The sequence below is a fragment of the Sorex araneus genome, chromosome X (assembly GCF_027595985.1).
Source record: "Sorex araneus isolate mSorAra2 chromosome X, mSorAra2.pri, whole genome shotgun sequence".
NCBI lineage: Eukaryota > Metazoa > Chordata > Mammalia > Eulipotyphla > Soricidae > Sorex > Sorex araneus.
This window is the reverse complement of record NC_073313.1, coordinates 212,205,092-212,230,321: the sequence shown is the minus strand read 5'-3', so window position 1 is coordinate 212,230,321 and position 25,230 is coordinate 212,205,092. Positions and strand designations below refer to the sequence as shown.

Sequence of the window (25,230 nt, the reverse complement as noted above, 5' to 3'; positions counted from 1 at the left end):
GCCAAGAAACACTGATATATAGACGGGCATGGGAAGGAGGTCGCAAGGCCACTGATTTTAGGAACTGAAAAGAGGTATAATCATAATAAAAGGCAAGCTGGGACTTTAAGTGGGAGTCTGAATCACTGACCAAAATCCAAAGAAGAGCTGCTAAAGAGCAATTCCTAGAATTGGAATAATGTTACAGATTCAAGAGGGACTGGAGAGGTTTCTGACAAGTTAGAAGGATTACTGATCAGAAGCCTCTTTCATCTCTTCTTTTTCCACCCTCAGAGACAGGAGATCAGGGCAATCATCCCAGATGGAAATTTTCAAATCCTTCCCTTCAAGTGGAAAAGAATTTTCCTTAAGGATGTTATGCATAACCTCTACTTTGAATCAAAAGACAACTAGCACCGGGTCACTTGGGTAACAAATCCATTGGCCATGGAAGAAATCCATCAGCAGATGTGGCCACCAGATGAATCTACTTTTCAAGTGATTTCGGAGGGGAAGTTGGTGTGGGGCTTATACTCAAACTGGAAGACAACTCTATCCTCTTTATCATCGCTCGAATTCTTTTCACCCTGAAAACTGTAACAAGACAAAAACAAAGTGCTATCCCCATCATTTAAACTAGAAGAAATAAAACTTAAAGGGCAGGACACCCCCCCCCCCAAGTGAGTGATTTCACATCTTTAGTTTGCACTGGTAACAATTTGGTAACAAACAACTGGTAACAATTGACAAATATATCCCAAGGAATTCAACAGAAATGTGTAAGTATGTTCATCACAACAGTAAAACGTTAGACAAATCCTAGATAATCAGTGATGGTGGGATGGGTAATAAATATAAGCACAGCTGACAGAATATACACATATATCTGAAAACACCTCTTATTTCAAAGAAGATTCATCACAAACATACTCATATTACTTGATACTGGGCAGATGATCAAAGGGCTGGAGTACAAGTTTTGCACAAGGGAGTCCTGGGTTTGATCCCCATCAGGGCGTGGTTCCCTGAGCACAACTCCCCAAACCGTTACCTTGTGCCAGCCCTTTAAAGGCCATTTTCTTTTTTTCAGCATAAAGCCTTCATGCTTATCTGGTCTCTGGACATTGGTTTGGCCTATCTTCAGCCCTTCTATAATTTCCCAGCTGTCAGCTTCCTGGACAAAAAAAAAATGAAGAAAAACAAATCACATATTTCTCAATGCTCGATCACACACTTAAAGCAGATTCTTGAGTAGAAGTTGCTTTTGAAGCAACACTTGATCCACCAGATGTATGAACAACACTCCGGAGCAAATTCTAACTGGAAGCCTTAGCTATGCAGTTAGAATTGAATTGAAAATGAATTTGCAGCCAGACCTGAGGGTGAGGGAGAGGATGAGAGTGAGGTGTGTGTGTGTTGTGGTGTGTGTGTGTGTGTGTGTGTGTGTGTGTGTGTGTGTGTGTGTGTGTGTGTGTGTGTGTGTGTGTGTGTGTGTGTGTAGGATGAGGACTCCTGAGAGCTGAGAGTTGGAATTTGGGGTGGACGGGAATTCTACTGGCTGGTATTCAGAAGATTAAATGCACTTTCCCCTCAGATGGTTCATCACTGTGCAAGCACTTTGCAATTTTAAAATAAGACAGAAGGGTGCACATCAGATGAAGAGCATATGTCCCACTTGGGAGACAGAGAAAGCTGTGACGGACTAAGTGGCTCGCCCCCACTGAACCCTGTGAGCCGTGCTGTGGGCTCCGCTTCCTCCCAACAAGGCTGTGAGCATTCCAGGGCAGACATGGCACCCCATGCTCTGCTCACCACATGCACACCCATAATTGAAAGCTTTAAAGCTGCACATTCTGAAACATATGCTCAGCCCAGGGTTGGTGGAGAGAGCAGCACAGACCAAAACCAGAAATCTGGCATTCTGGGGAGCAGAGAGAGAGTACGGCAGGTAGGGCACTTGCCTTGCATGCGGCCGACCTGGGTTTGATCCCTGGCATCCCATATGGTCCCCTGAGCCCATCAGGAGTGACCCCTGAACACAGATCCATGAATAAGTCCTGAGTATGGCCGGATGTGTCCCCACCCCCCAAAACAAAACAAATTTGGACTTCTGGATACTGCACCTTCTCAGGCCTCTGTTGAAAATAAACTCAGTCATGGTTCCCACACGTGTGTGAGACACACTTTTTCTATCAATGGCATTTAATATTCACAAGTGGACAATATTAAAAATCAGAAAAAAAGCCTGAGATAGAGAACAGGGACTAAGGCACTTGCCTTGCAGCTGGCTGACCCCCATTCCAACTGCCAGGAGTGACCCTTGAGCCCCACTGGGTATGACCCCACTATGTACCCTCTCCTACCACTCAAAATTAGAAAGCCTCAGACCTTGAGGCTTGACCTAAACTTGTAGAGCAGCATTTCCTAGAGTGGGCAAACCAGCCCCTCCCTGGCGGCACTGGGACGATCCAGGGGAGTAGAAGTAGCTGTAAGTGCAACTGGAGGGCATCATCTGCCACCTGATTTAAAGAAGGTAGATTTCTAAATAATCTTCATTTCCCAGGAAAGATACAGTAGGTCAAATTTTGGGAACTTCAAGTTCTAGAGTTTTCCACAAGACCTCAAGATCAGAAACTACTGAGGAAACGGGATCGTCTATAGTTGGCACCTTGAGCCTGCTTCTGTGGTAGCTGTGAAGCCTGTGGCCACATTCTGGGCTCTCCGTGCATCAGTCCCACACACACAGCTCCCACATAACAGTTGACCTGGCAAACACTATCTAGTTAGAGTGTCACAATAGGGTGCATATGGCATCCTCAGGGGTCCTCAGGATAATCCGGGTGTAGGGGGGGCTTGGGAATAAAAATAGCAAAAGTGGGGAGCAGGGAAAAATAATGGGGGGGGAACTGGTAAGTCTGGAGCCACAGGAAGGAAACAAGGTGAAAAGGGTGCCATGGTCAAAAAAAAAAGTTGAGAAATACTGCTTTAAAGAATCTGTGAATTTCTCCTGACATAAGAAAACCAATGTAGAAATGATTTTCTACCTGAAAATCAATACTGTCAGACAGGTACTGATCTGACCAAAACAGTTAATTATATATATATATGTGTGTGTGTGTGTGTGTGTGTGTGTGTGCATTTATATATGTGTGTGTATATATACATATATAATGCACTGCACTGTCATCCCGTTGTTCATCGATTTGCTCGAGTGGGCACCAGTAATGTCTCCATTGTGAGACTTATTATTACTGCTTTTTGACAAATCAAATATGCCACAGGTAGCTTTCCAGGCTCTGCTGTGCGGGCAGGATACTCTCGGTAGCTTGCCAGGCTCTCTGAGAGGGACTGAGGAATTGCACAAATTGTCGCATGTAAGACAAATGCCCTACCCACTGTGCACTGTGCTATCATTCCAATTTTATATATATATAAAAATTAGGGCTGGGAACCACATCTAAATGTATGCTTGGGGCATACTCCTGACTCTGTGCTCAGGGGACCAAATGCGGTGCTGGGGAATAGAACCAGGGTCAGCAGCATGCAAGGAAAGTGCATCACCCCTACACTATCTCTCCAGTCCACAGTGATTTTTGTTTTAAAATTGGGCTGATGGGACCACATCAGGCTGCATACCAGGGTCTTTGGAGAATCCAAGTGCGCTGGCACTCAGAGTCCAAAGCAGAGCGCTCTGGCTCTTCAACAATGAACTACAATTCAGCAAGTGAACATAGCTTATGAACCACATTAATGTATTAGAAGAAAAATAGTCATCTTATAAAAAGTCCAGTATCTTCGGTATTCTGTTCTTACCAGAAAAAGAGATTTAAAATTTCCATAAAAATGATAGATTTCTGTGCCGGGATGTGGCTCAGGGTAAAGCTCGTGCCTCACCTGTGTGAAGCCCAGGTTCCATCCCTGGCGTGAGAGAGAGACAGAGACAGAGACAGAAAGACAGAGAAGGAATTTTTCTATGTATATTTTGTTTACTTATAAAGTTCTGTTTAATCAAGAAACTAAGAGTAACCCCCCAGATATGTGTAAATATATTCAATCAAGTTCTTTTTTTTTCTCAGAGTGCTATCAACTGTATTTACTGGCATGTCTATTTCTGGTAGCTGCATCCATGGATAGCATCACTAAAACAGCAGTATTTTAAATTTTGGCCATATCTGTTTTGGAAGATAGTATTGTCTTCAATTTATTCTCTCTCTCTGTGTATATATCTTTATATTATTTATGATACAATACCTTGAATTGCTTGTGAAAATTGAAACATACAAATGCTTTAAATATTTTTCCTCACTAAACTTTGAATGCGATGACAGTCTTTACCTGTAAAACTGTGGTTACTTGTATTTATTATAGTGGGTTTTTCATTTCCTTATTTAAGAGTTTAATTGCAGTGGTGGACAAAATTGGTAACAGAAAAAATAAAAAGAGTAATTTTTAAAGACATAAATGTGGGAACAAATATATTCCCTCTGTTGTAGTATCAATAAACCCATCGTTTTTTTTTAAATCCTAATATTGTTTTTATAAGCTGTCAAATTGACAAAGAGGCAAAAGATAAATCCAGAGCAAACAGCATTCTCCCTATTTGAATTGTAAATGCTTGTAATAATTTTATAAATAAGGTGTGTGAGAAATAAAATAGCCCATCTCATTATATAATATGATTCACTGTTATGCTTAAGGATCAAAGCTATTCTTATGAAAGGTAGGTTACTTCCTAAAAATTAAAGATATCTTTTGTCATTTCTATTGGTACTAACTTTAAGTCTTCAACTTCCATAGGTTTTCTTAAGACAGAATTAGAATCAAAAGCCCTGAAGTGATCCAAACATTAGTCCTTGACTCGAGTCGGGACACAAAGGTTTTGGCAATCAGGGAAATTTAAAAAATGCTTTTAATCTCATAACAATGCCTAAAACCAGTGTGTCACTGAGAAACAGCCTTGGTCTGTTTATTTGAAGTGCTTCCTTTCTTCAGGGTGAACTCTATGTGCCTTGTTTCCAGAAGGGGTAAACACCACAGCAGGTGAAACAACTTCACAAAGAAATCCTGAGGCAGTACCAGGCAGATGCCACATCAAGCATTTCCAGTGCCAAGCCAGGCTAAGAAGCCCACCAGATGGTGAGGTGCTTTGGTATCCAAATGGGGTGTCAGAGCCCCACAAGATGTAGTCAGCAGGAATGCACAGACAATACCAGAAATCGATCAGTCCTGCAGCAAGATCAAGGCAGGCACCAGCACAGAAGAGTAAGGTGAATGGAGGCATGGACCTAGCCATCCCGGCCAGCAGGAGGCAGGCTGCTGCCAGGGTTAACCATCCCCTCCTTCGATGCGGAACTGTGGTGTGGCCAGGCAGGGGCTTCATGGGGGCAATAATGCTGCAGTATCCCCCTCCTAGGTGACTCTCAATGACTGACAGATATAAAGATTTGGGACAAAAAGTCCTCTGTGCCTCCATATGTGAGACCAACTCTGCATCACGACTCACGCTCTAGAGCTTACAGGGATCAGAGCCATGGTGGGGGGGGGGGTGCTCCAGCCAAACGGACACCTACAGTACCTCTACCCAAACCCTGCTTCACTCCCCAGGGCTCTCTCTTGGTCAGTCATAAGCACCCTAAGCCTGTACTCATGTTGTCCTCCTAGAGAAGAAAGAACGTGTCTAGGGACAAAAGAAAGAGTAAAGCAACAGCCTAGTCAGGGAAGACAGGCTATATAACACAACAACAGGGCTGAGGGCGGGCTGGGGAGAGAGTTGATACTCAAGCATCGGGAAGGGGATGCCTGGGTCCACTTTCTAAGAACAGAGAGAGCTCAGCCACCTGAAGGAAGGTAAGGGGAGAGGCTGAACAGGCACCTGGTAGAGAAGTGGACACAGCAGCAGGGGACAGAAGAACAGGCCAGGGTAGGGGACTGTGTACATAGAGGCACTACAGTCTTTATTTTTTTTTCTTTTTGGGGTCACACCCGGCGATACACAGAGGTTTCTCCTGGCGGTGCTCAGGGGATGCTGGGAATTGAACCTGGGTCAGCCGTGTGCAAGGCAAATGCCCTACCTGCTGTACTATTGTTCCAGCCCCGGCACCACAGTCTTAAGTGAGATGATGCTGGAGCTCGCACAGAGAGCCAGCGGGAGAGGAGGAGGCAGCCTGTCTTGGGCATGTGTTGTTCCTTATTTGCATTTTGTGTGTGGTGCTGGGGATCCAACTTAGGATCTCACATGCGAGGTACTCATAAGCACAGGGCCATATCCTGGCTCAATTTGTGGTTTGAACACCAACACTTCTCCTTTCCCACTTCTGTCTCATTCTCTGAGATATCCAAGTCTTCTTTTCTCTGCATCTCAGACTAGCACTCCCTAGCCATCACACACTGCCCTGCTATCTGAGTCTGGGCACGCTGACTTATAAGAACAACATCTGTGCCCACAGCATGGAGTTGAGGGCTAAGAGAGAGAATGTTTGTATCAGTGTTATTCCTGGTACAAAGCATGAGACTCGGTAAGGGTGAGTTGCCTTTTCCAGTCCTATATTTGTTAATTTTCTTCCCACTGGCTACCTGAAAGAGAAAACTGATAGTTGTATTTACCAAGCAGACATTCTCTATTTGCCACTCAAATAGAAACCAAATCATTTTCATTCTCCCTAAATTATTTTTTCTAGTTCTGTAACTGCCCCTGTCCTGAATTTAATAGTCTCCTCCTGCATGATAAAGAAATGGTAGAGTTTATAATACCTTCAAAATAAAAAAGAGGTCTAAGCAGATTTTTATCACCACACTAGGTATAAAGAGTACAGGGTCTCTTTCTTAGAGGATTCTATCGAACACAGGAAAAGATGGTTCAGTCACAGCTACTTACAAATTAACTTGTTTTGGAACTGAAGCAGCAAATTTCTTATGTGAATTCCAAGTCCCCCAGGCATTCTATTTTCCAAATTGCTTGGCGGGGATGCCATGGAGCCAGCTAGCTGATAATCAACCTGAGCTACTAGGATGGAATCTCCTTGATTTTTTCTTTACGAGTTTTGCCGTTCAGATATCAGCAGATTTAGATGTTTCTAATCTGCTAGTCCGTGGAATAGATAGTAGAGGGGAAGGAACAGGGACTTCCTTGAAACTGAAAAGGTTTGGTTTAGTTGGGGGGTTTAAATTTTTTTTAATTTTTTTTTTAATTTTTTATTGAGTCACCATGTGGAAAGTTACAAAGTTTTCAGGTTTAAATCTCAGTTATACAATGCTCGAATACCCATCCCTTCACCAGTGCTCATATTCCACCACCAAGAAGGGGGGTTTAAATTTTATTCACATAAATGTTTGTGTCTTAGGGGTACAATGTTACAAACTCTGCTCACCACCACCTTCTCTTCCTCCTTGGCTACTGAGACCTTTCCTCTCTTAATCAGTAACCTGCAGTGTTCTGCTAGAGTTCTCTGCTAGGAAGGCAGATGTCAGGGCAAGTGGGGAAGGTATGGTTTGACCCTCAGGATAGAGTTAAGCAAGTCTGTTTGAGTCCCTGTGCTGCCTCTTAGCGGTCCTCTCCCCCTCCTTCTCCTACTCCCTTCCTCCCTCTTTTTACTTTGGGGAACTCTTGGTTTCCGATCTTTTAAAATGGAAGAACTATCTATGCTGCATGAGCTGTTCACCAGGACTGGAGGAAACAGGCTCATGTACTGAAGCAGCTAGCATCAAGCTGGCGTGCTCAGCATGCGCATCCACGATTGCTGTTTTTTTTTTTTTTTTTTAGTTATTGCTGGATGCAGTGATTTGTTTTCACTTTATTTTATTTTTTGGCTTTTCAGGCCACACCCAGTGGTTCTCAGGGTTTTTTGATCTTAACTCTGCACTCAGAGATAATTCCTGGCAGTGCATGGGGGACCAAATAGGGTGCAGGGGACCGTATGGGTGCAGGGGATCAAAGCTGCATCAGTCACATGCAAGGCAAGCATTCTACCTGCTGCACTGTTGCTCTGGTCTGCAGTGATTTATTTTTATTTTTGCACGGGATAGAAATATTTGCTCTTTTCTTCCTATGACAACAGCTTCTCTTGCCTTCACCCACTTAAAGAAAATTCTGGAACTTTGAATACTTTCTCACACACACAAAAAAGACTACCATTCTTCCTTACACAGGGCAGGCAACCTACTATACTGGAGCTGGAAGAAGTACAAATGCAGTCCTTCTCTGGGGGCACAGCTGTTTCAAGGTGTCAGAGATGAGTCACTTAGGACACTTCCCCCAAAGAGGCTCAAAGCGACCTAAGGCACCACCGCTCCATCCCCATCCCATCACTGACCTTGGATGGAGGACCCGGCTCAGGCTCAAGCAACTGGCGACTCACAGAGGGCTCCGTGCCGGAGGAGGCTGTCCTCTCCAGGATGTGGGTCCCCTGCAAGTCAATGAAACACACTCAGAGTCAGACGATCCACTTCCCTTGGCACAGGCAAGAGGACAAGTGCACACAAGTCACAGAGAAAGGAGCAAGCAATGGGAGAGGCAGCACGTTCCTGGGGAAACCAAAGACACATCCGTGGGAAAAGGCAAAAGAGGGTTTCGCTGGCCTTGTTAGGATTGGGCACAGAGCTGGCTTCAGTCTTAGAAAAAAAAAAAAACATGAGGACACAAATTTGAAAACCTTACAGAGTAAGTCAGAATGATTTTCAACTTCAAAAGAACAACACATTTACCTCTTAGACCATGAGCCCTGAGGAAAAGTTCTCGGCTTTCTAATAGAAGAAAAAAGGGTCTACATCCAGAGGTCCACAGACTTAATTTCGTTTAGTTGATATAAAAGTGCTCCAAAGAAGAAGAAAATTCAAAGGTAGATCGATGGTGCAATCAATGGTACAAAGGTACAATCAATGGCAGAGTTCTATTACAAAAGCAGGCAACTCACAAATATTGGAGATATGTTCAGTCTCAATCTCAGAAGTGTTTGAAGACACGGAAAATTTGTTTGTATAGTATGAGACTAACACCCAAGGGCAGTAGAGACAAGGGCCAGGCGGACTGCTCCATGGTGGAAGCCTGCCTCATGTGCTAGGGGAGAAGGCAGTGGGATAGAAAAGGGACTACTAAGTCAAAGACGGTTGGAGAATCACTCAGAATGGGAGATGTGTGCTGAAAGTAGACTAAGGACCAAACATGATGGCCTCTCAGTATCCGTATTGCAAACCCTAATGCCCAAAAGTAAAGAGAAAGTTGAAAGGAAAATGCCTGCCATAGAGGCAGGGGTGAGGCAGGGTAGTGAAGGGATACTGGGGACATTGGTGGCATTGGTGGTGGAAAATGTGCACTGGTGGGGGGATGGGTGTTTGATCATTATGTGACCGAAACTCCATCATGAAAGCTTTGTAACTGTATCTCACAGTGATTCGACAGTCTGAGTGTCACGACAGTGATTATTGAATCACTGTGAGATACAGTTACAAAGCTTTCATGATGGAGTTTCAGTCACATAATGATCAAACACCCATCCAAAATAAAACAGCAAAAAAAAATTGTTTGTACTTGTCATATTAAAGAATGGACCAGGGTGTGAGGAAAGAGAGTCAATTAGCTACAATCATTCTAAAGAGAAAATCTGCAATTACATTCAAGACCTTTGGGATGATGGGCTGGAGCGATAGCACAGTGGGTAGGGCATTTGCCTTGCACGAGGCCGACCCAGATTAGATTCTCAGCATCCCATATGGTCCCCTGAGCACCGCCAGGAGTAATTCCTGAGTGCAGAGCCAGGAGTAACCCCTGTGCATTGCTGGGTATGACCCCCACTCCCCCAAAAAAGAAAAAAAAAAAGACCTTTGGGATGAGCCAGAGAGACACAAAGAAAAGGAGCTTGCCTATCACATGGTTGTGGCTGCAACTCTGGCTCAATCCTCAGCACTATATAATGTTGGTCCTTTAAGCAATGCCAGGAGTTATCTCTGAGCTCAGAGCCTGAGCACAGACCTGAGCACCACTGGGTGCTCAAAACAAAAACAAATAAACAAACAAAAATACCTCTGGGAAAAATTCATTGTCCCAGCAACCCTCCAGCTAAGTCTTTACCCAGAGAAAATACTCAAATTAATATTGAAAAATGTATTTATTATAGTAAAAAGTATCTGATAGGGGCTGGCAGGAGCAATGTACAGCAGATGGCCCACCCAGGTTCAATCCCTGGCATCCCAACATGGTCCTCTGAGTGACAGGAGTAAGTCTTGAGCACAGCATATGTGGCCCAATGCCAAAACCAAAACAATCAGAAATATCTGAAGTACTACAGACTTAGGAGAAAATAACATTAAGTGATTCAAAATAATAGAAGTATGTACATTCATATGCAAAAAAACCTCATGATGTTCCATTTATAAAACAAGGCAATTAAAAAGTATGTAGCATACAATGATGCTGTACATAAAATTAAAGTATATTACAGAATGTTGGGCCAGGGAAATTGCTTGAATGGTTAGTGCCCAGGCTTTGCATGTAGGAGTTTCAGGTTTGGTCTCCAGCACTGCATGGTCCCTGGTGTACCTCCAGGGGTGGCTGCCAAAACAAACCAAGAAAACCCAACAGAATGTCAACTTGTAACTATATAAGTGGGAATGATTATAGGTGATTTAATTTTATTCTTAGTATTTTCTAATTTCCTAGTACAATAAATACATTTACTTAGATATTTGTGGAGGGAATCATTTTCTCTAGGGAATAAATTTGAAAGTCATCAAAGAATAATGCAACAATTTGAGTTATATAACTCAATCGATATTCAGATATAGGCTGAATAGAAAATTTAAAGTTTTTTATTCTAGTTATAATATTTCATTGATTCCACAAACCAAGTTGCTATTTTATTTACTTCTTAAAGTCTCTATATTTGATACCTTACTTAAAGACGATTAGATTAATAACTGATTTTTCATAAAGAAAATTATACTTTAACCAGAGGCAATCTATTTTAATTCCTTTGTAAACTTTTATTCTTTTATTGATTCCTAATACCTTGGAAACAAGGGGTCTACATAGATTGCTGTCTTTAGTTTGGGGGCCATATACAGTGGTGCTGAGACCTTTTCCTGGCTCCTTGTTCAGGAATTACTCCTGTCGGTGCTCAGGGGACCAAGCTGTGCATGTGGCTTGGCAAGCACCTTAACCCCTGTACTATCTCTCTGACACTGGGTCACACATATTTAAATCCTACCTAAATATACCTTTCTTGTCATTTATTACAAAGATAAAAATGAAAAGACAAATTAGGACACACACACAAAAAAATGGGCACGATTCATGAATCATTCTAATTTGTCCAATTTGGAAGTATCAGAGAGATAACAACAGAGGTTTTGGAGGAACTATTAAGTTGGGCACGTATTAACAAGAATTCCTAACCTTATATAGAAACATCATATTCCTAGCTCTGATGCTCAGGCATAACTTAAGCATGAACCAGGGCTGTGCTCTTTCTACTCCCAGATTTTCTCAGGGTTTACTCCAGGAGCTGCACTCAGGGATCACTCCTGGCTGGGCTGCAGGGGCCATATGTGATGCCAAGATCAAACCAAGGCTGGTAGTGTGCAAGGCAAAACCCTTCCCATGGAACTATCTCTCCAACCCGCAAATAAGTATTTTATTATTTTTGAAACAAAAATTTTAGGGCCAGGAATGTATCTCAGTGATAAGTGTATGTTTTCATGTATGAATTTCTGGGTTCTATACCTGTCACTAACAATAGCCTATAAAAATACTTTCAAAGTTATCACCTTTTAAAGATATAGTTATCTTCCTTCTTACACCATTTCATTGTCTTTTTGTTTGTTTGTTTGTTTGTTTGTTTTTTGAGTCACACCCGGCGATGCACAGGGGTGACTCCTGGCTCATGCACTCAGGAATTACTCCTGGCAGTGCTTGGGGGACCACATGGGATGCTGGGAATCAAACCCGGGTTGGCTGCATGTAAGGCAAACGCCCTACCCGCTGTACTATCGCTGCAGCCCCTCGTCTTTTTCTTGGTCTTAAAATAGCAAAAGTTATATATGATCCTTATTAAAAGTTTCACTATACCATAGGCATACATCATAATTATATTCCACATCTGTTACTTGTCTCCCACACACTAACTTCTGGAGCTGAAGCCTCACACAGTGGTCTGAACCCTGCAGGTCCCGGGAGCCTTTCAGGCTCTCTGAGAGACAGAAAACTATTTTCACAATGATACCACAATGATATCTGCCTTTCTCATCCTCCTTTTCTCACTCATGTTCAGTGGGTTTTGCAGAAGGTACAGAACAGTTAATGCTATAATATATTAAGCAGAAACTGATAGGAGACTCAAGGTGTTTTCTATTAAACCTGACATCAAGAAGATTTGCAAAAAGCTATGATATCATTCTTCTCACCAAAATTTCTTTAGAAAATATTGTCTTTAAAATAAGAAGTGGTGGGCTAGGGAGATGCCGCAAAGATCTGGAGCACAGGTTTTGTATGTAGGAGCTCTTAGTTTGATCCCCAGCACTGCATGGTCCCTAAGCACCATCAAGTGTGGCACACACACACACACAAATAATTTAATTAAAATGTTTTGACTGGGTAAAGAAACTATGGTACATATACACAACTGCATGATTTCATCTTTTCTTCCAGTCACATAGTATTGTTACACCACTACACATAGTATTGTTACTATGTGACCGAAAGAAAAGATGAAATCATGCAGTTTGTTGCTCTATGGATGGACCTAAGTATGTGCTCTACCACTGAACTACAGCCCCACTGTGATAGCACAGTGCATAGGGCTTTTTGCCTTGCACACGGCTGACCTGGGTTCGATTCCTCCGTCCCTCTCGGGGAGCTTGCCAAGCTACCAAGAGTATCCCGTCCACACGGCAGAGCCTGGCAAGCTCCCCATGGTGAATTTGATATGCAATAAAACAGTAACAAGTCTCACAATGGAGATATTACTCGTGCCTGCTCAAGCAAATAGATGACAATGGGAAAACAGTGCTACAGTGCTACATGGATGGACCTGGAGAGTATCATACAGAGTGAATTTAGTAAGAAGGAAAGAGACAGACACAGGATGATCTCTCTCATATGTGGATATAAAGAAACATGGAGAGGAATAACAAATCCAGAGTCAACATATACAAAGAACAAATACAAGGAACATGAGAACTGGTTTTCAGTGGGAAGCGTCCCTTTTTGGGGTGCGGTGGGGAGTAGGATGAGAAGGCGAACATTATGACAATGGTGGATAAGTGGTCACACCACATTTTAGAGGGGGGTTCTAAGAGGTGGCAAAGCATTATGCATAAAGCCCTATCAGTAACAGGACTGTAAGCATAATGATTAAAGGGGGAGGGGAGGAAAGGTGCTCACATAGAGGCAGGATGCAGGGGGGAGGGAAGCTGGGGTCATTGGTGGAGGGAAGTGAACACTGGTGAGGGGTTTGGTGTTGGAACATTGTATGCCTGAAACTGAATCATGAAAAACCTCATAAATCATGGAGACTGAATAAAAATGTTTAAATGTATTTAGGTTAGTAGGTCTACTATTTTAAATTAAGATTTGAAATGTTACGTTTACATTTTAAAATACTAAATACTGATAGATATAACCCATGTGAAAAAATATCTCTGAAATCTTTGAATTTAATGGATCTTGGAAACCAAAATGTCAGAGAACTGCTGTTTTAGAATATCAATAAATGGCTTAATTTGGAGAATTTTGATTACATATAATACTACCTTTCTTGTATTGCTCTTTTTTTTTTGAGAAAAAGCACTTTCTTAAAAAGAAACAGTTCCAAAATATTCAAATTTCTTTACAATGACTCAATCCATCTCAAGTTAAATTACATAAATCTAATCAGTAATAACCCCAAACTATTCTGACACATTATACATACCTAGGAAGAAAACAAATCTTCTATCAAATACATCTGAGTTAAACTTCCCTAAATGTAACTCCATGATGATTAAAAAAATCATGAAAGGACTTTTTTATGAGTTGCTTTTTTCTAAAACTATGTGTAATGATGACATATAAGCATCATTGTATTAGAAAGATACACAATGTTCCACCTTCCCCACCATGAATATCCATACTTTGAGTTAATTTCCTTATAGGAATAAAACCATTTCCAAGATATATGTTTAAAAATCAAAATTAGAATTAGAAATGACACACTTTATATTAGTACTTCATTCACTACTTAGGTTAAACTTTGTGAAAATGGTCAGTAAATATTTTTTTTAAATGTAGAACAGAAAGTCCCAATAAAATGTAACATTTGTTTATTTACTCATTCGTCCATCCAGCAGTTGGGTAAAGTAGTCAACAAATCAGTGACACTATACTGGGCCAGGAACAGATGAAAGGATTGAAAAGAGAACAAATCATACAAGAGGATGATTTCTGTAATACCTATATTCTGGAGAGCTCTCATCATACAAAAGACCAAGTAAGGCTGACCAGAGTTATATAAGTGCATGCATTAATTCTGTTCTATGTTACTACTGCTTTCACTTAAATTTTATTAAATTTTTCCAGTGAAATGGTTTGAGCTTCTCTTTAAGGACCCACGGATAAGTTTATATTTGCCAGGTTGCTTAGCAATCAAATGTACATATACAGCCTTGCTCTCTCCTCTACAAATAAACATGGTAAAGAGAAACAAAACCTGGAAAGAAATTTGACCTTAGCAACTATGTAAGCCGATAAAAAAATTTCTTTAGGGAATAACTCAAAAACACAGGCAGAGGGAGGAAATAAAGTCTCTACTTTCCAAATCAAGCCATAGACTTAGAAATCGATTTAAAGTATTTAAAGTGTGGTAAAATGAGTTTTGATTTGACAGATACCTGAGGCTAGCTAAAATGTTGCAGAAATTTTGCAGATCAGATTGATTAGCAACCCAAGAATAACAGGACAGACTTTAGAAAACAGCTATCACGGAACATCACAAGGAACAAAGTATTAGTTTCATCTGCATCTGATTTTAGAGAGCAGTTTATAACATAGAAGAGAAGCAAGAAGTTCACTCATTTTAAGAACAGAGTACATACGTAACTAAGTGAAAAATTTAAACTCCAAAATTCTGTTCATTTGCCAAAGCACTGGAAATCACAAACATGTCTGCCTTCGTACACAATGAGTAATTTTATTACAACACATGAATTAATTTTTCTGAAAAATTAAAGCACAATTGATAAGACAGCCAGCTTATATCAATCATCATAAATGTTAATGACTTTTAAAAATTCTATTTCATTCAGCTTCCATAATGATAAAGTGAAACCCAAAAGCTCTTACATAAACTTGTCAGTTTTATATTCACATATTTTTGGAAACTATCATTGCCTATTCAAAAAGTTAAAGAAATAAAACTACTTTCTTAAGAATTGACTTCAAACTCATGGTTTGAAAGCACAACAGCTCTACTGTTATGTAATCAAACATATAACCATATTTTAAAATATCTAACTACTTGGATGCTACTTCTTAATGATAGTTTTCACTTACCATACTCAGTCTCCAGTTAGAGTGAGTGTTTCAGAAAAATAAGAAACTAATTCTGCCTCATAAGTTATCCCAAACCTTTCCCAGGACTCACTGCAGTCAGTTAAACATTTCTGGAATTTTTCAGTGCTCTCTGATTCATTTGCAGAAAACAATTCCTAAGCAATCATTAACATATGATTAAGTATAAAAATGCCTTCTAGCTTCATCTTGGAATTTCACAAATCACAGCTTCAATGGGGGAGAACTTTTAAAAACATTTAAAGAACTTCACTTTAAAATGGAAACAAATCTAGTGGAATCACAGAGCACCTGTCTATCTGATTTTGCTACATATAAAGCCATGACTGGTCAACAGGGGACACATTAGATTTAATTCGGCAACATCTTCAGTCACAAATAGGATTCTTTCATCAGATATCCTTTCAGATAATGATCTGTGCTAATTTCCTTGTGCTTTCTCTCTATAAACTATTTTCATATTTTTCACAGTGACGGAAAGACACATGCCACTACCTTCTAAGTGTTACATATAAACCAATTAAAGGATTATATATATCTTCCCATCTCCTCTCTCTCTCTCTCTCTCCAGCATCTAAATTTTTTCCAAAAAAACTATTTTGCATCATTGAAAAATAAATAAAATTAAGTTATCCCTGGAAGAGTAAAATAACAACTTACTTTCAGGTAAGTGTTTTGTTTTTAGAACTTTTTAAGGAAAAGTTTTTGTTTCACTGAAAAGTCAAGAGGAAGATACAGTGATTTCACCGTCTCGTCTACTCTGCCTCCACACGTGGATAGCCCCCAAGTCATTATCAACATCTACCACCAGACAGATATAGTTCAAAGAACTATTGGTTTATTTCAACTAAGTTCTTAGAGAAGGTAAAGTGGGAGGACTTACCTGCTCTTTGTTCCCCTTATTCAAAGAAAACTGATGCATCATTAGTTTAAAACTGCATGTCCAGAACACATTTTCCCCCACACCTCTAGAGTCGGTTAAGTAAGTTCCTAGGTAGTGTTCTCAGATTGTAAAACCTACTGGACAAGCAAACAGAAACTGGCCAACAAAGCTAGAATCTGATTAACTCCATGTCAAAGAAATGGGTAAACAGACAGACAATGAGGCATTTGATAGTAGCTGAGGGGTTTATTAACTACCACAGAAAGGAACGCAGCTCAGCACGTTAGCTCAGAGCATCTCCTAAAAGGGTCCATGGAGTCCATGGGTTTGTCGAGACTGTTATTTACTTATTTTTAAAGTTATACCAGAATTGCCAGAAAAATTTTAGACGATGGCTATAATTTTTTGTATAGATCCACTTTCCATACAAGTTTTAGGATGGTCATGAGGAGCGCAGACCACTGCTTTCTGAAAGTGAATAGCACTGAAATCACTCATCTGACTCTCTACGCTACTTTATATCATGAAGCATACAAAATATTTTCAAAAATATCTTGACTGATTTGCAAACTTCTAAAGTATTTCTTTCCTGGGGCTGGAGTGATAGCCAGCGGGTAGGGTGTTTGCCTTGCACGTGGCCGACCTGGGTTTGATTTCCAGCATCCCATATGGTCCCCCAGCACTGCCAGGAGTAATTCTTGAGTGCAGAGCCAGGAGTGACCCCTGTGCATTGCCAGGTATGACCCAAAAAGCAAACAATAAAATAATTTTTAAAAAATTTAAGTATTTTCTTCTTAATTCTTTTGGCTCATAGGTCTTTGAGTTCTACTGAACTTGCACTTAGCCCTATTTCAGTGATACTAATAACCTTCATACAATAATGGTGGGGGTGTGGTGACAGCTAATAAGGTAATATTTAGTGCTTTCTATATCTATCTCTGTGCTTTACATGGATTATTTAATTTCATCTTCAGAAAAGCCTTTGATTACTGACTACTAAATTGATTTCACGGCTGACTGCACAGAGGGAGGGAAAAAGAGTTCAAATTAACGAGAGTCTGTCTGTGCTGGAGTTGGGATGAGAACCAAGAGTCCAAGTTTTTCAATTCAGCCTTTGATGCCAAAACTAATGCAAAATGACCCAAAATGACAGCAATTTCAAGTAGTGTTGTCCCTCAAGACCAACTGAGCACAGGGAAGTTTTTGTGGAAGGGAAAGGCAAAAATGAGTCAAACGAAGGCTGGAGAGACAGTACAGTGGGTAGGGACTTGCCTTGCAAGTGGCTGGCTTGGGTTCAATCTCTGGCATCCCATATATGGTTCCCCATAGCACCATCAGGAGTCATTTCAAGTGCAGAGCCAGAAGTAACCTCTGAGCATACTGGATGTGGCCCCCAAACTCCTCCCATCAAAAACAAGTACAAAGAAAAACGAACGAGTCACATCACTACTAAATACGGGGCAAACTCAAGGTTCATTTCCAGGTTTCAAGAAAAAAGAGCATTGCTAGTCAGGTAGTTTTTACTTTAGGGATGTTGTATAAAATGAGGAGAAAAGAATTTTAGTTTGGAGCTGGAGGATATTTGTGGGTAGGGTATTTGTCTTGTACACAGCCAACCTTGTACACAGCACCACATAGGGTCACCTCCAAGACTGATCCTTGAGCACTGAGCCAGGAATAAAGCTCTGAGCACTGCCAGGTGTGCCACCTTCAAAGAAATTTCAGTCTGGCAGTCATCCAGCAGAACATACAAACCTCCTGCTGGGACCAGAGAGATAATACAGGGGTTTATGGCACTTGTCTTAGATACAGCTGATCCTGGTTAAACTCCCGACACCACAGGCAGTCCCATGAGCACTACTAGAATTTCCTTCTAAATCAGAACCAGGAGCAAGCCCTGAGAACTTCCAGATGTGTCCAACCTCCCTTGCTTTCCGTTTTACCCACCCCAAACCCCTCATACTATTATTTATCACATTCACGAAACTCTTTCAGCCTCTGAGTTAGCCTGCATCTGGAAAGTGGGAATGATATCCACCTTAGAAGGAGCTGCAAGTCACAGCACCACAAGCATGTACCAAATGCTTGATCAATGGCAGCTAGCATCTCCAGTATAAACAGCTTAGGAATAAATCTCTAGGAATTGGAGGCACCCGTTGCCATGGCTTTTACCTGGTGAGCCCAGTAACTGCAGCCAGCCCCAGATTGCCAGACCAGTGCCCACATTTGCTCCGAGAGCTGACGCAGCAGAGAGATGCCTTAGCTACTTGGACGAGGGAGAGAAGCAGCAGTAGCAAGGCCAGGGCACAGCCCCCGAGCTGCTGGTGGCAGAAGAGGCACCCAGTGTCCTCTTAGTTATTTTCTTCAAGGAATTATTGTTATTTTGGAAGAGCATAACATATTAAAATCAAAAAGGTTGTTAGAATAACTTTTTTTAAAAAATTAAATCACTGTGAGATACTTACAAAGCTTTCATGATTGAGTTTCAGTTATGATACCATCTCTATCCCAGCTGCCTTCTCCCCCAGCTCATAAGGCAGGCTTCCAACCGTGGAGCAATCTTCCCGGCCCTTGTCTCTACTGTCCTTCAGTGTTAGTCCCATATTTTGTTATTTTATATTCCACAAACGAGTGCAGTAGAATGACTACTTAAGACTGAAGTGATAGTACAGTAGATAGGGTGTTTGCCTTGCATGAAGCAAATTCGGGTTTGATCCCATGCACCCTAGGGGGTCCCCTGAGCCTGCCAGGAATAATCCCTGAGCACAGAGCCAGGAGTAAGCCCCAAGCACGGCCAGGTGTAGCCCCAACACAAAATCAAATCAAACCAACTAAACCCCAGAACAATTACTTTTAGAATACCAGTTCTCTGTTCTCACTGAAAGATGGCAAAACTGCACTAATAATCTCTGCTTCTGAGCTACTGCTTTAGAAATCGTGCCTGGATCAGTTCCCACTGCACCCCTGGGCAATCCTAAAGAGTGGAAGCAGCAGCCCTGCTCAGGGCTCTCTCTATAGAAACATGAGACGCAACAGCGAGGGGCCCCACCTTGAATGGTCTGTGATTGGAAACTGCATCGTAAAAAATACCATGGTGAATGTGGCCAACACGTCACTGCAGCCCAGAGAAGTTCCATGATCTGGATTAGAGGGGGGTGAAACACAGATGAATGAATGGCCTTTGAAATCCCAGAGCTGCCCTTTCAGTGAACTGGACCAGAATTTACTTGGGGGGCTTTGCTTCTTACCTACGCTCTCAACACTCAGAATCATGTGACAAAGTACCTGCAAAATGCAGAAACTATGATCATGCTTCATTATGGCAACCATAAGTGAATGGCATATAATGGGACAAATATTAAAGACACTTTGTGAGAAAGGGTCTTGGAATATGTGGAGCTAAAGAAGGCAAACAATTCTTTGTGGCTTGTAAAGGACACAAATTTATAATTATTTTTAAAGGTACTTAGTGGTTACTTCTAGCTCTGTGCTTGGGGGTCACTCCTGGCAGTGCCTGGGCACCAGTTGTGTTGAGAATCAAACCTGGGACTCCTGCTTGCAAAGCATGTTTAAGCTATCATTCTGCCCACCTACCCCTGATCTTTAAGTTTCTATACTCCTGTGACAATAATCTTGACTCAAAACAGACCAAAATTTTCAGTAGGAAATCACTCACATGATTTTGCTAGCAATAGAAGCAAAAATAAAATTCATGTATGCGAACACATAATTGCCTACCATTTTTATATCTTTATTTGAGGCATTTGCTTGGTTTCCAATCACTTGCAAATTCAGAGCAGGCATGCCCATGACTTGCCTATAAGTACTCAAATATTTGCTGAAGAAAGTATCAGTAAGTAGCTGTTGTAACAGTAGAGTATCTAAGTTCCAACTTTCTGACAATATACTTAAATAACTATGAAGTCAACGTAGGTAGCTAAGCAAACAGTGACCCACCTCCCTCCCCCCTACCCCCCTCAGCTCCTCAGAGACAGTTTTAAAAACTTTTTTTCTTATGAGCAGATGATTGAATGCTGCCTGCTGACTGCATGTTCCGCAGTTACTATACAATAACTTCTGAGTAAACTGAAATTTAATTGTGCAAAAAAACTTGCATTATAATAACAATAAAAATGTTTTTCTCCATACCTCTTTTGTTTTCTTTGACAAGGGCAGCAATAGTACAATTTTGTCTTGGACCAGCTCAGTTTGTATACAACATGGTGCCAGCATAGCCCAGAGAGCTAGAAATCTTGGTCTTCGCACCTATTTGTGGGCTCTATTATTATTTTTATGTGTCTTTTGAAAACTATGTATAATGAAACATTCCTTGCTTGCAAAACAATAACAACAACAATTACAACACTCTTTCTATAAGGGGGTGGGGTGCAGTACCTGCTGAACAGGAAAAGCTCAACTCTAATGCTGTTGTAACTATGTTACCTTAGCACTGTAGCACTGTCCTCCTGTTGTTCATGGATTTGCTCCAACAGGCACCAGTAACGTCTCCATTGTGAGACTTGTTACAGTTTTCGGCATATCAAATACAGAATACACCACGGGTAGCTTGCCAGGTTCTGCTGTGGGGGCAGGATACTCTTGGTAGCTTACTGGGCTCTCCAAGAGGGATGGAGGAATTGAACCCGGGTCGGCTGCGTGCAAAGCAAACAAACGCCCTACCCACTGTGCTATCGCTCCAGTCCAACTATGTTACCTTAACCCAAAACTCCAACAAAAAATGAACAAAAATTGAATCAAATAAATACCAGGCATGTACCATATGGGAAATTTGAAGATTTTTAAAAAAATTTTAATTGTTAAGCTAACATAGCTAACAACAACAATTACTATTTAAAAATCATCTTCAAGTTTCCCATGTGGTACATTTCTGGTATTTATTTGATACAATTTTTGTTCATTTTTGTTGGAGTTTTGGGTTTGGGGTCATATCCAGCTATGCTCACTCAGGGATTACTCCTGAATCTGTGCTCAGGAGTCATTCCTGGCAGTGCATGAGGGTCCATGTGGTGCTGGGATTCAACTCAGGGTTCCTTCATGCAAACCATGAGCTCCAGTTCTTTAAGCCACTTCTCCAGCTCTACTTTCAACCTTATAAAATGTGTATATAGTAAAGAAACACTCAATATCCAGTTTGTCAACAGTCAATATATAATTTTCCCATAGTATAAAAATGTCTTTATACACCTTTTTAAGGGGCCAGAATGATAGTACAGTGGGTGGGGCACTTGCCTTGCACATGGCTGACCCTGGTTCGATCCCTGGCATCCCATATGATCCCCGAAGCACCACCAGGAGTAATTCCTGAGTGCAGAGCCAGGAGTAACTCCTGACCATCATTGGGTGTGACCCATAAAGCCAAACAATATTAAAAACTTTTTTTTAAAAAAAGCCTTTTTAATGGGCCAGAGAGAGCACACAATGGGTAAGCATTTGTCCCACAAAAAGCAAAACCTTTTGAGAAATGCAGAATATATTACCATGTGGTAATAACAGGATATTAAAATAGCAATGGACTATTTCTAATATATATATTTTTTATTTTGAGGATCAGACTTTGCAGGGCTTAAAGTCCTGTGGTGGAGGGGGTTTGGATGCAGTGCCAGAACTCAACCCAGGGATCCCACATGCAAAGCATGTGCACATCATGCTATCCCTCTGACTTCTATTTCTAATTTGTCTTCTTGGGCCATACCCAGCTTTGCTCAGGGCTCACTCCTGGCTCTGCTCTCAGGGCTCACTCCAGGCAAGGCTCAGGGGACCGTACAAGGTGCCAGGGATTAAACCCAGGTCAGTCATGTGCAAGGCAAGCATCCTAAACTGCTGTATTATCTCTCCAGCTCCTATTTCTAATTTTTTTTTTTTTTTTGCTTTTTGGGTCACACCTGGCGATGCACATGGGTTATTCCTGGCTCTGCACTCAGGAATCACTCCTGGCAGTGCTCAGGGGACCATATGGGATGCTGGGAATCGAACCCGGGTCAGCCGTGTGCAAGGCAAACGCCCTACCTGCTGTGCTATCACTCCAGCCCCCTCCTATTTCTAATTTTTCATACTAAAAAAATACTTCGCTAAATATCTTTACATAGAAATATTTACATGTTTCTCTGGTTGTTTCCTTAGAATAGACTCCTAGTTCTGTGATATGACCTCCAAAGACCTTTATTTCTTTGCACATACTGCAGTTTGAACCCAGGACCTCATAGAAATGAGAAAGTACTTTTCCTCTGAGTCACATTCCCTATCTCCTTGGAGATTTTTTTTTCTAGAGGCAAAACTGAAATTCATTAACACAGCAGTGCATGACTTACTGAAACCTTACTAGTCCTAGCTCCCATCCTGACTACCACATCAACTCTAACCCAGCAGATCAGATCAGGTGGCACTTCACAAAGTGCCCAGGAGGCTGAGGCTTCTTCTTTTCCCTAGGGCTAGCTCTCTACTCAGACCTGCAAGACAGGGCTGGATGGATAGCAGAGTGGTTGGAGTGAGAGGGCATTTGCTTTGCACTTGGTGCCCGGACCACCACCAGGAGTGATTCCTGAATGCAGAGTCAGAAGTAGTCTATAAGCATTGTTGGGTGTGGCCCCCACCAAACCAACAAAACCCTTAGCACCTCCAAGGAGAGTTAAATGCATGCTGTGCAGAGGGGTGGTAACATTTTTTATCCTTTTGAGTTGAAAATCAAATAAAGCAGTTTTACAGACTTGTGTTTCTTCAGGATAAATATTTTGACAGCTTGAAGTGTCTTCTGCAAGAGTGATTGTATCCAAGCGTGGGTGAGGGGCAGCCACAGGGGGGAGCATCTATAAAGGACTAAAGGACACCCACCATTCTTCCTAAAAAAATTGCTGATGCAGATGCTGGTGCTTCTCCCTTGGGCTTAGGCCCAAGCAGCAAAGAGGTGGTAAGAACCCCAGTCAGACTGACTCCGCTGCTGCTGGGGATGCTACCCCAAGCTGAGGCTCAAGAAGACTGGGGCCTCATGGGGAAACAGGGGAGGCAGTTCAGGGCTTCTGGGGCATATGCCCAGAGCAGCCAGCAAGTTCTTTCTCGTGTCATGCTGAGTATGAAAATCACTTGTGGATGGAGTGCCAGGTGGCAAATTTCTTTCCAGGGGTCTCCGCCCTGGGGCCTCCGACATAGCTGCGTATGCGGTGTCAGCGCCAAGCAGCAGAGCAGGCAGCACTCTGCTGAGGCTGGCAAAGATCCGCAGGAGGTCTGCGGGAACGTGCACCTCCTCTCCCGGAAAAGGCTAATTGCAGTTTTCAACAAACACACAAACAAACAATCACAGCTTCTCATTCCCAAAGCTAGATGCATTGTGGAAATATGAACAGCACCAACGACACAAACGTTACCTTGGACACCTGTTCTCTGGGATAATAACTAGGAACACTTGGTCTATTGTTTTCCAGACGACTGAGGATGTGAAAATTCACTATGATTGCAGAGGGGAAAAGAGAAGTGGAAATATAGAACTCAAAACTCACTGACAAATGCTGCCCCACACATTTAGACATGGGCAGGAGACAACTTCCTGTGAGCATAAGCTTGTCAAGACATAGGACAGAACAGACACTCGGTAGCCAAGAACAGGGGGCTCCAGAGTCACACTGCCAGGGAGTAAAACCTGTTTTAGCTGTTCAACAGCCACGGCCAAGATATTACACTACTTTCCTTCCAGAGTTTCATTCTCAAAAGAAACAATACTCCAACCTCCTATATGGAGGTTCCTAAACTTACTAGCCTCCATAATCTTTTTGGGAAAATAATACACAGCGTCCCCTGAAAATCTACCTTAAATGAACAAAGCATCCTCACCTTCCCCAGTTGCACCCACGGCTGCTATGATACCCTGGGTCACATGGGTGGGGGCATCACCCACTCGGTACCATATTCCAATAATATGAGTCCAGGGAATGTTCATTATCAGCTGCTCTTGTCCTGTTATTCAAAAACTTTTCTGTACTATTTAGATCTTTAGAATACCCAATTTATAAGGTGCAACTAAATTTCTGGATTTCAACTGCTAATCCCTGGACCAGTACCAAGTAGCAGGCAATAAAAGGTTGAAAAGTATTGACCTGTATCATATAAATTGGCCACAGTGTACATTTTTGCAAGCAAATACTACTTTCCGGTTGATACTGGCCTTAAGTATGTCACAGTTACAGTTCTGAATAGGCTTTGTGAGCTGGGTGGAATCCCCAAGAGTAGGAGCAGAAGCAACTAGGTATAGGTGATACCAAGGGCTTCATTTGCCAGCTAAATTCTAGTGTGGACACTGCATATTTTCTTATCAGATTTGCATTCCTCTCTGATATGACAGTTGGATTCCAGGATCCTCCTGCAAATTTCTGGAGCTACTGAGTTCCACAGGAGTTAAGAATTTTCTGTTCAGAGCCAGGGAGACAGCTCAGAGGTGCTGAGTGCATATTTCACACATAGGAGGACCCGGTTCAATTCCTGGCACCACATTGTTCTCTGAGCACCCCTAAAAGTGAGCCTGAACACAGAGCTAGGTGTAGCTTTGATTTTTGGTCTAACCTAAAGACCAAACACAAAACCAAGAATTTTCTATCGAGATACTGACAGATTTCAAGTCAGATTCCTCTTTACTGAAAGTCTGAGGTGATTTACAGTGGAGGTTAGGTATTAACTCAGGAATGCTTGACTTCTTTTATACAAAAACAATATTTTTGCTTAAGGTAATATATTTTGCAGACAGTAAGATCGAAATAGGATTCATACTCAGACGATAGACACATTACACTTCAAAGCAGGGATCTGGTTATACCATTTCACAAAGTTA

At 41.7% G+C, this 25,230-nt stretch overlaps 1 protein-coding gene across 13 annotated transcripts in view; it reads right to left on the bottom strand.

The window, feature by feature from the left end:
* The window catches only part of OSBPL6 (oxysterol binding protein like 6), a 235,478-nt gene that overhangs the window by 70,694 nt on the left and 139,554 nt on the right, over positions 1-25,230 (bottom strand). For 7 of the 13 annotated variants that reach the window (XM_055120268.1, XM_055120270.1, XM_055120271.1 and 4 more), the window contains 3 exons: positions 8,289-8,381; positions 3,793-3,897; positions 1,031-1,153 (listed from right to left, as the gene is read on the bottom strand). In XM_055120268.1, the coding sequence (XP_054976243.1) occupies positions 1,031-1,153; positions 3,793-3,897; positions 8,289-8,381 (321 nt within the window). The remainder of the gene's footprint in view (positions 1-1,030; positions 1,154-3,792; positions 3,898-8,288; positions 8,382-25,230) is intronic. The other 6 variants (XM_055120272.1, XM_055120275.1, XM_055120276.1 and 3 more) reach the window with 1 other exon arrangement.